The sequence below is a fragment of the Oncorhynchus keta genome, chromosome 15, assembly GCF_023373465.1.
Source record: "Oncorhynchus keta strain PuntledgeMale-10-30-2019 chromosome 15, Oket_V2, whole genome shotgun sequence".
Lineage (NCBI taxonomy): Eukaryota > Metazoa > Chordata > Actinopteri > Salmoniformes > Salmonidae > Oncorhynchus > Oncorhynchus keta.
In genome coordinates, this window is record NC_068435.1 from 6,427,552 (window position 1) to 6,442,101 (window position 14,550).

The window sequence follows — 14,550 nt, forward strand, 5'->3', positions numbered from 1 at the left end:
GAGGTTATAGACCTACAGGTTATATTATATTAGTCTGTGGGAGGTTATAGACCTACAGGTTATATTATATTAGTCTGTGTGGGAGGTTATAGACAGGTTATATTATATTAATCTGTGGGAGGTTATAGACCTACAAGTTATATTATATTAATCTGTGGGAGGTTATAGACCTACAGGTTATATTATATTAATCTGTGGGAGGTTATAGACCTACAGGTTATATTATATTAATCTGTGGGGGGTTATAGACCTACAGGTTATATTATATTAATCTGTGGGAGGTTATAGACCTACAGGTTATATTATATTAGTCTGTGTGGGAGGTTATAGACAGGTTATATTATATTAATCTGTGGGAGGTTATAGACAGGTTATATTATATTAATCTGTGGGAGGTTATAGACAGGTTATATTATATTAATCTGTGTGGGAGGTTGGTTACTCCATGATTCCACATGTGTTATTTCATAGTTTTGATGTCTTCACTATTATTCTACAATGTAGAAATAAAGAGAAACCCTTGTAACGGTAGGTGTGTCCAAACTGTTGACTGGTACTGTATGTTGTAAACTTTCATTCATAGGCTACTAGGTTGTAGCAACCTCATGATGGGTATAGGGGACAGTAGAGTATCATGTAGTAGCCTAAACCTATCACTTTTTACATTGAACTGGGTGAATGGAATATGAATGACAGTAACCTAAACCTATCACTGTTACATTGAACTGGGTGAATGACAGTAACCTAAACCTATCGCTGTTACATTGAACTGGGTGAATGACAGTAACCTAAACCTATCACTGTTACATTGAACTGGGTGAATGACAGTAACCTAAACCTATCGCTGTTACATTGAACTGGGTGAATGACAGTAACCTAAACCTATCACTGTTACATTGAACTGGGTGAATGACAGTAACCTAAACCTATCGCTGTTACATTGAACTGGGTGAATGACAGTAACCTAAACCTATCGCTGTTACATTGAACTGGGTGAATGGAATATGAATGACAGTAACCTAAACCTATCACTGTCACATTGAGCTGGATGAATGGAATATGAATGACAGGTAACCTAAACCTGTCGCTGTTACATTGAACTGGGTGAATGACAGTAACCTAAACCTATCGCTGTCACATTGAGCTGGATGAATGGAATATGAATGACAGGTAACCTAAACCTATCACTGTTACATTGAACTGGGTGAATGACAGTAACCTAAACCTATCGCTGTCACATTGAGCTGGATGAATGGAATATGAATGACAGGTAACCTAAACCTATCGCTGTTACATTGAACTGGGTGAATGACAGTAACCTAAACCTATCACTGTTACATTGAACTGGGTGAATGGAATATGAATGACAGTAACCTAAACCTATCGCTGTCACATTGAACTGGGTGAATGGAATATGAATGACAGTAACCTAAACCTATCACTGTTACATTGAACTGGGTGAATGACAGTAACCTAAACCTATCACTGTTACATTGAACTGGGTGAATGACAGTAACCTAAACCTATCGCTGTTACATTGAACTGGGTGAATGGAATATGAATGACAGTAACCTAAACCTATCACTGTTACATTGAACTGGGTGAATGACAGTAACCTAAACCTATCGCTGTTACATTGAACTGGGTGAATGGAATATGAATGACAGTAACCTAAACCTATCGCTGTTACATTGAACTGGGTGAATGACAGTAACCTAAACCTATCACTGTCACATTGAACTGGGTGAATGGAATATGAATGACAGTAACCTAAACCTATCACTGTTACATTGAACTGGGTGAATGACAGTAACCTAAACCTGTCACTGTTACATTGAACTGGGTGAATGACAGTAACCTAAACCAATCACTGTTACATTGAACTGGGTGAATGACAGTAACCTAAACCTATCGCTGTTACATTGAACTGGGTGAATGACAGTAACCTAAACCTGTCACTGTTACATTGAACTGGGTGAATGGAATATGAATGACAGTAACCTAAACCTATCACTGTTACATTGAACTGGGTGAATGGAATATGAATGACAGTAACCTAAACCTATCGCTGTTACATTGAGCCGGGTGAATGGAATATGAATGACAGTAACCTAAACCTATCGCTGTTACATTGAACTGGGTGAATGACAGTAACCTAAACCTATCACTGTTACATTGAACTGGGTGAATGGAATATGAATGACAGTAACCTAAACCTATCACTGTTACATTGAACTGGGTGAATGGAATATGAATGACAGTAACCTAAACCTATCACTGTTACATTGAGCCGGGTGAATGGAATATGAATGACAGTAACCTAAACCTATCACTGTTACATTGAACTGGGTGAATGGAATATGAATGACAGTAACCTAAACCTATCACTGTTACATTGAACTGGGTGAATGGAATATGAATGACAGTAACCTAAACCTATCACTGTTACATTGAACTGGGTGAATGGAATATGAATGACAGTAACCTAAACCTATCGCTGTTACATTGAACTGGGTGAATGGAATATGAATGACAGTAACCTAAACCTATCACTGTTACATTGAGCTGGGTGAATATGAATGACAGTAACCTAAACCTATCACTGTTACATTGAGCCGGGTGAATATGAATGACAGTAACCTAAACCTATCGCTGTTACATTGAGCTGGGTGAATATGAATGACAGTAACCTAAACCTATCACTGTTACATTGAGCCGGGTGAATGGAATATGAATGACAGTAACCTAAACCTATCGCTGTTACATTGAGCTGGATGAATATGAATGACAGTAACCTAAACCTATCACTGTTACATTGAGCTGGGTGAATATGAATGACAGTAACCTAAACCTGTCACTGTTACATTGAACTGGGTGAATATGAATGACAGTAACCTAAACCTATCGCTGTTACATTGAGCTGGGTGAATGACAGTCATCCAATATGCTGTAACAGAAATAAGGCCGTGTTCATGGAAAAGAAATGTGCGTCCTCCCTCGTCTTAAACGGTACCGACCGCCACTGACGTGTAACCACGTCAACCCAGGACCTCCACATCCAGCTCACTGTCAGAAACCATCTCCGGGAAGCTCACCTTCGTGCTCGTTTGTCTTCACCAGGGTCTTGATCTGACCGCTGTTCGGTGTCGTAACCCGACTACAGTGGGCAAATGGTCACCTTTTGATGGCCTTTTGGCACGCTAGAGAAATGTTCTCTTCACGGATGAATCCCAGTTTCTTTTTCTTTCAACTGTACCGGGCAGATGGGTAGACATGATCTGGGATGTGCTACGGACAACGAAAACAATAGATTTTTCTTGATTTAGTAATTTGAATGAACAGAGACACCGTGAAGCGATCCTGAGGCCCATTGTCGTGCCATTAAATTCCTGGAAGCTGAAAAATGTCCCATGACCTGCAAACTCAGCGGAAATGTCACCCGTTGAGCATGTTTGGAATGCTCTGGATGGACGTGTACGACAGCGTGTTCCAGTTCCCGCCAGTATCCAGCAACATTCCACAGGCCACAATCAACAGCTTGAACAACTGTGTGCAAAGTAGATGTGGTCGCGGTGCACGAGGCAAATGTTATTCACACCAGAGACTGACTGTTTTCTGATCCAAGCCCCTACTTTTGTTTACCAACTGATGCATATCTGGATTCCCAGTCATGTGAAATCACATAGATTAGGTCCAAATTTATTTTAATTTGACCAATTTTCCTTATGAACTCTAACTCAGAGAGATCTTTGACATTTTTGCATGTTGCGTTTTTTTTTTTTTTTTTTTTTGTTCAGTGTAATTCAGAGAGAGCCCTTTCATTGTTAAAATAAGCATCACATTATTATTTTTTTTTAGTCTAGCAGACACCAGCTTATCTGTTGATGCGTCCCAAACAGCGTTTTGGCGCTTTTAAGAATGTTTAATCTCCTTCATGTTTACGATGTGATGTGAGAGGGGCTTTTTAATTATATGCTTATAATTCAGAAGGAGACCAAGAAGCGTCATCACCATGGAAACCATTGATCCTGTCAGGTTCTTCAGTTCATTCACTCTAGTGGAAATATCGAATGTAGCAAGAGGGGTATTTGAAATTGAATCAACTTTATTGTTCCATCACCTTTTATAAAAACGTCATACAGTTCCTAATGCTGGCCACTAGGCGGTGAGTTCTGCTTGGACACCAGCAAGGAGAGAGAGGGATGAATTATTGGAACGTAGGAGATGAAGAGTCAGAGGGTTGTTGATAAGTCCCTGGTGAAGCTTTTTATGTCCTGCGTCATTCATGTCTCCTGTTAACCAAACATCCTTGTGTGTGTGTGTGTGTGTGTGTGTGTGTGTGTGTGTGTGTGTGTGTGTGTGTTGCGGTTGTGACACCTGGGGGCTTTGGGTGTTTGCCAGAAGTTACGGGACACACACACACACACGTCCTAAGCAACACGTGACACTCAGCTCTTATCGACCAATTAAAACCAGAGAAGAGCCAGACCTGGCACTATATGGGGCGGCAGGTAGTGGTTAGAGTGTAGGGACGGCAGGTAGTGGTTTGGCAGGTGAACAGAGACACTGTGAAGCGATCCTGAGTGGTTAGAGTGTAGGGACGGCAGGTAGTGGCTTGGCAGGTAATAGCCTAGTAGTGGTTAGAGTGTAGGGACGGCAGGTAGCTTAGTGGTTAGAGTGTAGGGACGGCAGGTAGCCTAGTGGTTAGAGTGTAGGGACTTCAGGTAGCCTGGTGGTTAGAGGCAGGTAGCCTAGTGGTTAGAGGCAGGTAGCCTAGTGGTTAGAGTGTAGGGACGGCAGGTAGCCTAGTGGTTAGAGGCAGGTAGCCTAGTGGTTAGAGTGTAGGGACGGCAGGTAGCCTAGTGGTTAGAGTGTAGGGACTTCAGGTAGCCTGGTGGTTAGAGGCAGGTAGCCTAGTGGTTAGAGGCAGGTAGCCTAGTGGTTAGAGTGTAGGGACGGCAGGTAGCCTAGTGGTTAGCAGGTAGCCTAGTGGTTAGAGGTAGCCTAGTAGCCTAGTGGTTAGAGTGTAGGGACTTCAGGTAGCCTAGTGGTTAGAGGCAGGTAGCCTAGTGGTTAGAGGTAGCCTAGTGGTTAGGGACTTCAGGTAGCCAGGTAGCCTAGTGGTTAGAGGCAGGTAGCCTAGTGGTTAGAGTGAGGGACGGCAGGTAGCCTAGTGGTTAGAGGCAGGTAGCCTAGTGGTTAGAGTGTAGGGACGGCAGGTAGCCTAGTGGTTAGAGTGTAGGGACTTCAGGTAGCCTAGTGGTTAGAGGCAGGTAGCCTAGTGGTGGTAGCCTAGTGGTTAGAGGCAGGTAGCCTAGTGGTTAGGCAGGTAGCCTAGTGGTTAGGGACGGCAGGTAGCCTAGTGGTTAGAGGCAGGTAGCCTAGTGGTTAGAGGCAGGTAGCCTAGTGGTTAGAGGCAGGTAGCCTAGTGGTGGTTAGGAGCCTAGTGGTTAGAGGCAGGTACTAGTGGTTAGAGGCAGGTAGCCTAGTGGTTAGAGTGTAGGGACGGCAGGTAGCCTAGTGGTTAGAGTGTAGGGACTTCAGGTAGCCTAGTGGTTAGAGGCAGGTAGCCTAGTGGTTAGAGGCAGGTAGCCTAGTGGTTAGAGGCAGGTAGCCTAGTGGTTAGAGGCAGGTAGCCTAGTGGTTAGAGGCAGGTAGCCTAGTGGTTAGAGGCAGGTAGCCTCGTGGTTAGAGCATTGGACTAGTAACCAAAAGGTTGTAAGATCAAATCCCTGAGCTGACAAGGTAAAATTATGTCGTTCTGTTCCTGTGCTGTCATTGAAAATAAGAATTTAACTGCAGTTGTTTACAACCATCACAATGTTCAGCCATAGTGAGAAGTTAATTCATTAGAAACATTGTCTATACAGGAACCTTTCCTCTGTTTTATCTCACCGAGACACTGGTAGAGATGCACCTTTCTTCTCTAAACTGTGCTTTTATAGCATCACACTGTGAGGATAGTTAGGACATGAAGCTCCTCCCATTCTGTGCTTTTATAGCATCACACTGTGAGGATAGTTAGAACATGAAGCTCCTCCCATTCTGTGCTTTTATAGCATCACACTGTGAGGATAGTTAGGACATGAAGCTCCTCCCATTCTGTGCTTTTATAGCATCACACTGTGAGGATAGTTATGACATGAAGCTCCTCCCATTCTGTGCTTTTATAGCATCACACTGTGAGGATAGTTAGGACATGAAGCTCCTCCCATTCTGTGCTTTTATAGCATCACACTGTGAGGATAGTTAGGACATGAAGCTCCTCCCATTCTGTGCTTTTATAGCATCACACTGTGAGGATAGTTATGACATGAAGCTCCTCCCATTCTGTGCTTTTATAGCATCACACTGTGAGGATAGTTATGCCATGAAGCTCCTCCCATTCTGTGCTTTTATAGCATCACACTGTGAGGATAGTTAGGACATGAAGCTCCTCCCATTTTGTGCTTTTATAGCATCACACTGTGAGGATAGTTATGACATGAAGCTCCTCCCATTCTGTGCTTTATTGGCATGATATAACAATGTACATATTGTCAAGGCTTTCTTTGGAGATTTACAATATTAACATAATAAGAATCAACGTTGTCAATTGGACGACAGTAAAAATAACCAAACGTTGAACAGTAAGCATAGAGGACATGTGCAGGTTGGTCGGTCTGCTCCTCTACAGGGAGCCAGGTTTATTCTGATTGATTGGATGTTCTGGTCCTGAGGCTTCAGTGTGTTAGTAGAACAGGTTAGTGAACTCAGGACCAGCTGGATGAGGGGACTGAGGCTTCAGTGTGTTAGTAGAACAGGTTAGTGAACTCAGGACCAGCTGGATGAGGTGACTGAGGCTTCAGTGTGTTAGTAGAACAGGTTTGTGAACTCAGCCCCAGGACCAGCTGGATGAGGGGACTGAGGCTTCAGTGTGTTAGTAGAACAGGTTAGTGAACTCAGCTTCAGTGTGTTAGTAGAACCCAGGACCAGCTGGATGAGGGGACTGAGGCTTCAGTGTGTTAGTAGAACAGGTTTGTGAACTCAGCCCCAGGACCAGCTGGATGAGGGGACTGAGGCTTCAGTATGTTAGTAGAACAGGTTTGTGAACTCAGCCCCAGGACCAGCTGGATGAGGGGACTGAGGCTTCAGTGTGTTAGTAGAACAGGTTAGTGAACTCAGCCCCAGGACCAGCTGGATGAGGGGACTGAGGCTTCAGTGTGTTAGTAGAACAGGTTAGTGAACTCAGCCCCAGGACCAACTCAGGACCAGCTGGATGAGGGGACTCTTTTCTTTGCTCATCTCTTGGCATTGCAGGGCGTGGTAATGATATGAGAGGGACTCACTGTATTTTAGATGTTTACAAAACTTAATTCCTCTTTTCATTATTAGTGGATATTGGCCTAATTCTGCCCTGCATGCATTGTTTGTAGTTTTCCTCTGGACATGTAGGAGAATCTTACAGAACTCTGCATGCAGGGTTTCAATGGGGTGTTTTTCACATTGGGTGAAATCTTGTTTTGCAAGTGGACCCTACACCTCGCTGAAATAAAGTGTAGTTGATTCAATGACACATTCATTTCGTAAGGTATTTTCAATTAGAATTATATAAACTTTTTATGATGTAGAATGCCCTGCGTGCTTTCTCCCTCAGTTCATTCACTGCCTCATTAAGGTGTCCAGTTGAGCTTATTTTTAAACCTAATTAATTGTAGTGTGTACAGTACTCTATATATTTTGTACCAATTGAGAACTTTGGTCTAATTCCCTGAGATCTGGATCTTCTCTGGAAAATCATTATTTTAGTATTTTTGGGGTTTACTGCCAGGGCCCAGGTCTGGCAGTACTGCTCTAGCAGGTCCAGGCTCTGCTGTAGGCCATGTGCTGTGGGGGTTTACTGCCAGGGCCCAGGTCTGGCAGTACTGCTCTAGCAGGTCCAGGCTCTGCTGTAGGCCATGTGCTGTGGGTGACAGCAGGCATAGGTCATCTGCGAAGAGTACCTCTGAATTGTGTAGACTAACACCAGGGTCTGAGGATTTTTCTAGAATTGTGGCCAATTCTTTGATGTAAATATTGAAGAGTGCAGGGCTCAGATTGCAATCGTGGCAAAGGCCCCGCCCCTGATTAAATAATTCTGTTATTTTCTTGCCAATTGTGATGCTGCACTTATTGCCAGTATACATTGATTTAATTATGTCATGTTTTACCCCCTATACCACTTTCAGTAACTTTTGTAGAACAGTCCTGTATGCCAATTAGAATCAAATGCTGGTGGACATGTTTATCTATCAGGGTGTGTGAGGGATACATATGATCAGTCATGCATTAGTTTGAGTAAAAGACTAATTGGATTTATATCAAGACATTGTGCGTATTAAGGAAGTTTAGAACTCTTACATGTATAATACTACAGAATACCTTCCCCAGGTTACTGTTCACACAAATGCCTCTGTAATTATTAGGGTCAAATTTGTCTCTGTTCTTAAAGATTGGGGGTTATGAGTCCTTGATTCCAGATGTCAGGGAAATAACCTACACTCAGGATCAAATTCAACAGTTTTAATATAGCCAATATAAATTATTTTTGCACTAGTGAGTTTGAGCTCATTTAGAATGCCATCAGGTCTGCACAATTTATTTTTTTTAATTAGAGGGCCTGTAGTTACTTTCTTTTTTCTCCGGGTCAGTAATTGGAGTCCAATGGATTTTGATGGTGATTTTATAGCGTTTTCGAATCCATTCAATTTCTCCTGATTTTAGCATTGTTTTTGTCTTTGCATCAATTTAATGTTGTAGAGCGTCATCATTTTTGTTTCGCTAATTCCTCTTGTTTAGATTTTCCTAGGTTTTTTCCAATTTTGCCAGAAGTTCAATTAGTGTCAGCTGCTTGCTGTGGTACTGTGCTTTATGGGTTCTGAGTTTATAGAGTTTTTAAAGTTTCACAGTTTAATTGTGTTCTAAAACAGTTGTCTCTGCTCTCTCTCGCTGTCTCTCACTCTCTCTGCTGTCTCTCACTCTCTCTACTGTCTCTGTCTCTCTCTCTGTTCTCGCTCGCTCTCTCTCTCTCGCTCTCTCTGCTGTCTCTCTCGCTCTCTCTGCTGTCTCTCTCTCGATCCTATTCTAGCCATCTTTCTTCACTCGATAAAGAAATACACTTTTGCCGTTTAATGCCGTTTAATGGATACCCTTTATCATACACCAATGAGCGCATAAATTGTCATCCTCTGTCAAGAAAAATACAGTCTGTCATTGTGATCACAGACAGAATGACAGCAGAACGACCACACTAAGAGAAACTCTGCAACATGAGTGATCACAGAGAGTGTTGTCATGCTCTTAAGAACGGAAAGCCACAATGCGTCCTGGCCTGGGCGTGAATGATGCAGTTCCCATATTTGGCGGCTTGCGATTGGTGGCAGCCAGCGGTGGTATCATTGTTGTAGGACTGCAGGATGTCCTGAGGAAGACACTCCGCACTCTTGCCTCTACCAGTACAGCACAGCAGCTGTCTAGCGTTCACAGCAGGGAGGCGCACGGCACGCTCTACACCTCCTATCACCCCCTCGGCCTCCTGAGGTGCTGGCCTGGAACGTGGGCTGTGGAGATCCCGTCTTCTCCAACCCCCGTCCTGAAGGGGACCAGAAATGTGACTTTTTGTTTCTGTTTTTGTGTCTTTTGGTTGTTGTCGGTTCTGCTGCAGAAGGAAAAAGTCTAAGTGTCAAGAAAGAGAAGACTGCTCTTCTGTACTGGGAGGGCAGTGGAGAGCATAGACAATAGAGCCAGGAGTGTGCTCTCCGATTGACCGGACAGACCGTTGACTAGACAGAGAGACGGAGTGGGTACGTGTTTTTGTTGCAGTGGTTGTTTTCTAAAGCTTTTCTCTCGTGTTGTCTAAGATTTCAAGCTGCCTGAGTCGTTTCCTGTGGCGGAGAGACAGGAAGCTACTATGCAATGTCTGATTCCTCTTCTCTCTCTCTCTCTCTCTCTGCATGTTTTATTGGGCTTCCTCAGCCTGGCTTCTGTCTCTCTCTGATCTGAACTGTTTCCTGTGTGAGAAGGCTAACGTGTGAGCCACCATCTTCTGGAAGAGTCGTCGAGTCTCTGGGGCCTCAATATTCCTTCAAAGCATTTGGACAGTGTCTTTTCAGACTGCTCACAGGAAAGGAAATATGGCTGTAGTCTTGACCGGCTCAATGAGTCTGTGACCTGTTAGTGCATATGAATTGGAAACTTATATATTAACGTGTATGAAAATGACCTGATAATATTCTGATGCTTTGGTTAGCACCATTCTCTTCACCTGCGCTTCAAGACGATTTCCAATACATTTTTTGGACACAAAGAAATGTTGCAAATGGACAACCCTGACTGTTCTGGTCCAAATGGACAACCCTGACTGTGCTGGTCCACAGGGACAACCCTGACTGTTCTGGTCCATAGGGACAACCCTGACTGTTCTGGTCCAAATGGACAACCCTGACTGTTCTGGTCCAAATGGACAACCCTGACTGTTCTGGACCATAGGGACAACCCTGACTGTTCTGGTCCATAGGGACAACCCTGACTGTTCTGGGTCCATAGGGACAACCCTGACTGTTCTGGTCCACAGGGACAACCCTGACTGTTCTGGTCCATAGGGACAACCCTGACTGTTCTGGTCCACAGGGACAACCCTGACTGTTCTGGTCCACAGGGACAACCCTGACTGTTCTGGTCCATAGGGACAACCCTGACTGTTCTGGTCCATAGGGACAACATTGACTGTTCTGGGTCCATAGGGACAACCCTGATTGTTCTGGTCCATAGGGACAACCCTGATTGTTCTGGGTCCATAGGGACAACCCTGGCTGTTCTGGTCCATAGGGACAACCCTGACTGTTCTGGGTCCATAGGGACAACCCTGACTGTTCTGGTCCATAGGGACTTACCCTGACTGTTCTGGTCCATAGGGACAACCCTGACTGTTCTGGGTCCATAGGGACAGCCCTGACTGTTCTGGGTCCATAGGGACAACCCTGACTGTTCTGGTCCATAGGGACAACCCTGACTGTTCTGGTCCATAGGGACAACCCTGACTGTTTTGGTCCATAGGGACAACCCTGACTGTTCTGGTCCATAGGGACAACCCTGACTGTTCTGGTCCAAATGGACAACCCTGACTGTTCTGGTCCACAGGGACAACCCTGACTGTTCTGGTCCATAGGGACAACCCTGACTGTTCTGGACCATAGGGACAACCCTGACTGTTCTGGACCATAGGGACAACCCTGACTGTTCTGGTCCATAGGGACAACCCTGACTGTTCTGGGTCCATAGGGACAACCCTGACTGTTCTGGTCCATAGGGACAACCCTGACTGTTTTGGTCTATAGGGACAACCCTGACTGTTCTGGTCCATAGGGACAACCCTGACTGTTCTGGTCCAAATGGACAACCCTGACTGTTCTGGTCCACAGGGACAACCCTGACTGTTCTGGTCCATAGGGACAACCCTGACTGTTCTGGACCATAGGGACAACCCTGACTGTTCTGGACCATAGGGACAACCCTGACTGTTCTGGTCCATAGGGACAACCCTGACTGTTCTGGGTCCATAGGGACAACCCTGACTGTTCTGGTCCATAGGGACAACCCTGACTGTTCTGGTCCATAGGGACAACCCTGACTGTTCTGGTCCATAGGGACAACCCTGACTGTTCTGGTCCATAGGGACAACCCTGACTGTTCTGGTCCATAGGGACAACCCTGACTGTTCTGGTCCATAGGGACAACCCTGACTGTTCTGGTCCATAGGGACAACCCTGACTGTTCTGGTCCAAATGGACAACCCTGACTGTTCTGGTCCACAGGGACAACCCTGACTGTTCTGGTCCATAGGGACAACCCTGACTGTTCTGGACCATAGGGACAACCCTGACTGTTCTGGACCATAGGGACAACCCTGACTGTTCTGGACCATAGGGACAACCCTGACTGTTCTGGTCCATAGGGACAACCCTGACTGTTCTGGGTCCATAGGGACAACCCTGACTGTTCTGGTCCATAGGGACAACCCTGACTGTTCTGGTCCATAGGGACAACCCTGACTGTTCTGGTCCATAGGGACAACCCTGACTGTTCTGGTCCATAGGGACAACCCTGACTGTTCTGGTCCACAGGGACAACCCTGACTGTTCTGGTCCACAGGGACAACCCTGACTGTTCTGGTCCATAGGGACAACCCTGACTGTGTCCCTGTTAGTATCCATCTACAGTATAAAGTATATTTGTGACAATTTTGCCCAGGTTGCTGTTTTGTATTTATTATGGATCACCATTAGTTCCTGTCAAGGCAGCAGCTACTCTTCCTGGGGTTTATTATGGATCCCCATTAGTTCCTGCCAAGGCAGCAGCTACTCTTCCTGGGGTTTATTATGGATCCCCATTAGTTCCTGCCAAGGCAGCAGCTACTCTTCCTGGGGTTTATTATGGATCCCCATTAGTTCCTGCCAAGGCAGCAGCTACTCTTCCTGGGGTTTATTATGGATCCCCATTGGGGTTCCCCATTAGTTCCTGCCAAGGCAGCAGCTACTCTTCCTGGGGTTTATTATGGATCCCCATTAGTTCCTGCCGAGGCAGCAGCTACTCTTCCTGGGGTTTATTATGGATCCCCATTAGTTCCTGCCGAGGCAGCAGCTACTCTTCCTGGGGTTTATTATGGATCCCCATTAGTTCCTGCCAAGGCAGCAGCTACTCTTCCTGGGGTTTATTATGGATCCCCATTAGTTCCTGCCAAGGCAGCAGCTACTCTTCCTGGGGTTTATTATGGATCCCCATTAGTTCCTGCCAAGGCAGCAGCTACTCTTCCTGGGGTTTATTATGGATCCCCATTAGTTCCTGCCAAGGCAGCATCTACTCTTCCTGGGGTTTATTATGGATCCCCATTAGTTCCTGCCAAGGCAGCAGCTACTCTTCCTGGGGTTTATTATGGATCCCCATTAGTTCCTGCAAAGGAAGCAACTATTCTTCCTGGGGTCCAAAACACATTAAGGCATTTACATTACATATAAAACTAAATATAAAACAGTTCATCATATAACATTATTACACCACAACAAATCTACAATACAACATGTATAATACCACCATACAACAATATTACTGTGTGTGTTTCTTCACAGTCCCCGTTGTTCCATAAGGTGTATTTTATTCATCTAATTTGACTGCTTTACCTGATGTGGAATAGAGTTCCATGTAGTCATTGCTCTGTGTAGAACTGTGTGTTTCCCATAGTCTGCTCTGGACTTGAGGACAGTGAAGAGACCTCTGGTGGCATGTTTTCCGGGGGTATATATGGTTGTCTGAGCTGTGTGCCAGTCGTTTGAACAGACAGCTCGATGCCGTGGTTATATTTTGTGAGTTAATGGTTCTGAGAAGGTGATGACTGAATGGTGTTGTCACAGTGATTGTGGAGGGTCAACAACTTTTCTCAAGTCCATGAAAACCAACAAAAATAATACAACCAAATACACATTTGCCTCACTATCTGCATCTACAGAAGCTAGGAAGTTAATAAATGTAGCTTATTTCTTAAATGCTTCATTTACTGTAGGACCCAATTAGAATGAAATGACTGTTAATTGAATGAATGAAGCAATAATCGTGTGTTGATCTAACATGACAGCCATCTTACTGTGTGTGTGTGTGTGTGTGTGTGTGTGTGTGTGTGTGTGTGTGTGTGTGTGTGTGTGTGTGTGTGTGTGTGTGTGTGTGTGTGTGTGTGTGTGTGTGTGTGTGTGTGTGTGTGTGTGTGTGTTATGCTGACAACATACAAATCCATTATTTAGCTTTATGACCAGGCTGACTGTTTTTGTTGCCTGTTTGCTGGCTGGCTGAAGAATGTGACTTGGTCTCTGGTTGAAGTTCTCATGTGGTTTTTAATCACTTTCCAACAGGCATTAACGTCAAGGAGGTAAACCAGGAAAACAAAACCGCTATATTTGGCGAGATATACGCGTCCATTGACACTTTGGCATTCACATTTGGCAATGTGTGAGTATGACTTTTTAACCTTTGACCTTTTTCAACACTTTTGGCTTTTTAGTAACCTCTTGTCAAAGGGCCAGAGATTTATGGTGTGGACAGCACTCAATAGTTTTCTGCTAACAGTCAAACGAACAAGTCTTGATTGTAATAGTTAACGTTGAGCCTATTCGGTAATCGTACTATGTCCTCATGGACGTTTCACTTAAACCACACTGAGCATCGTTAGGTAGTGGTCTAAATAAATATGCAACTTTAATTACAATTAACAATTAATTAATTGAAATGTTTAATATTAACTTGGACACTTATCTTTATCCTCTAGCCGTGCACACTTGGCTTTATCCTCTAGCCGTGCACACTTGGCTTTATCCTCTAGCCGTGCACACTTGGCTTTATCCTCTAGCCTTGCACACTTGGCTTTATCCTCTAGCCTTGCACACTTGGCTTTATCCTCTAGCCTTGCACACTTGGCTTTATCCTCTAGCCTTGCACACTTGGCTTTATCCTCTAGCCTTGCACACTTGGCTTTATCCCCTAGCCTTG

General features: G+C 44.5%; 1 protein-coding gene across 6 annotated transcripts in view; it reads left to right on the forward strand.

The window, feature by feature from the left end:
• LOC118382154 (rho GTPase-activating protein 29-like) overlaps positions 1 to 14,550 on the forward strand; it is a 72,709-nt gene that overhangs the window by 9,160 nt on the left and 48,999 nt on the right. For 4 of the 6 annotated variants that reach the window (XM_052463083.1, XM_052463081.1, XM_052463080.1 and 1 more), the window contains exon 4: positions 13,917 to 14,013. In XM_052463083.1, the coding sequence (XP_052319043.1) occupies positions 13,917 to 14,013 (97 nt within the window). Of the gene's footprint in view, positions 1 to 9,172; positions 9,822 to 9,993; positions 10,191 to 13,916; positions 14,014 to 14,550 lie in introns of those variants that run through there. The other 2 variants (XM_052463085.1, XM_052463084.1) reach the window with 2 other exon arrangements.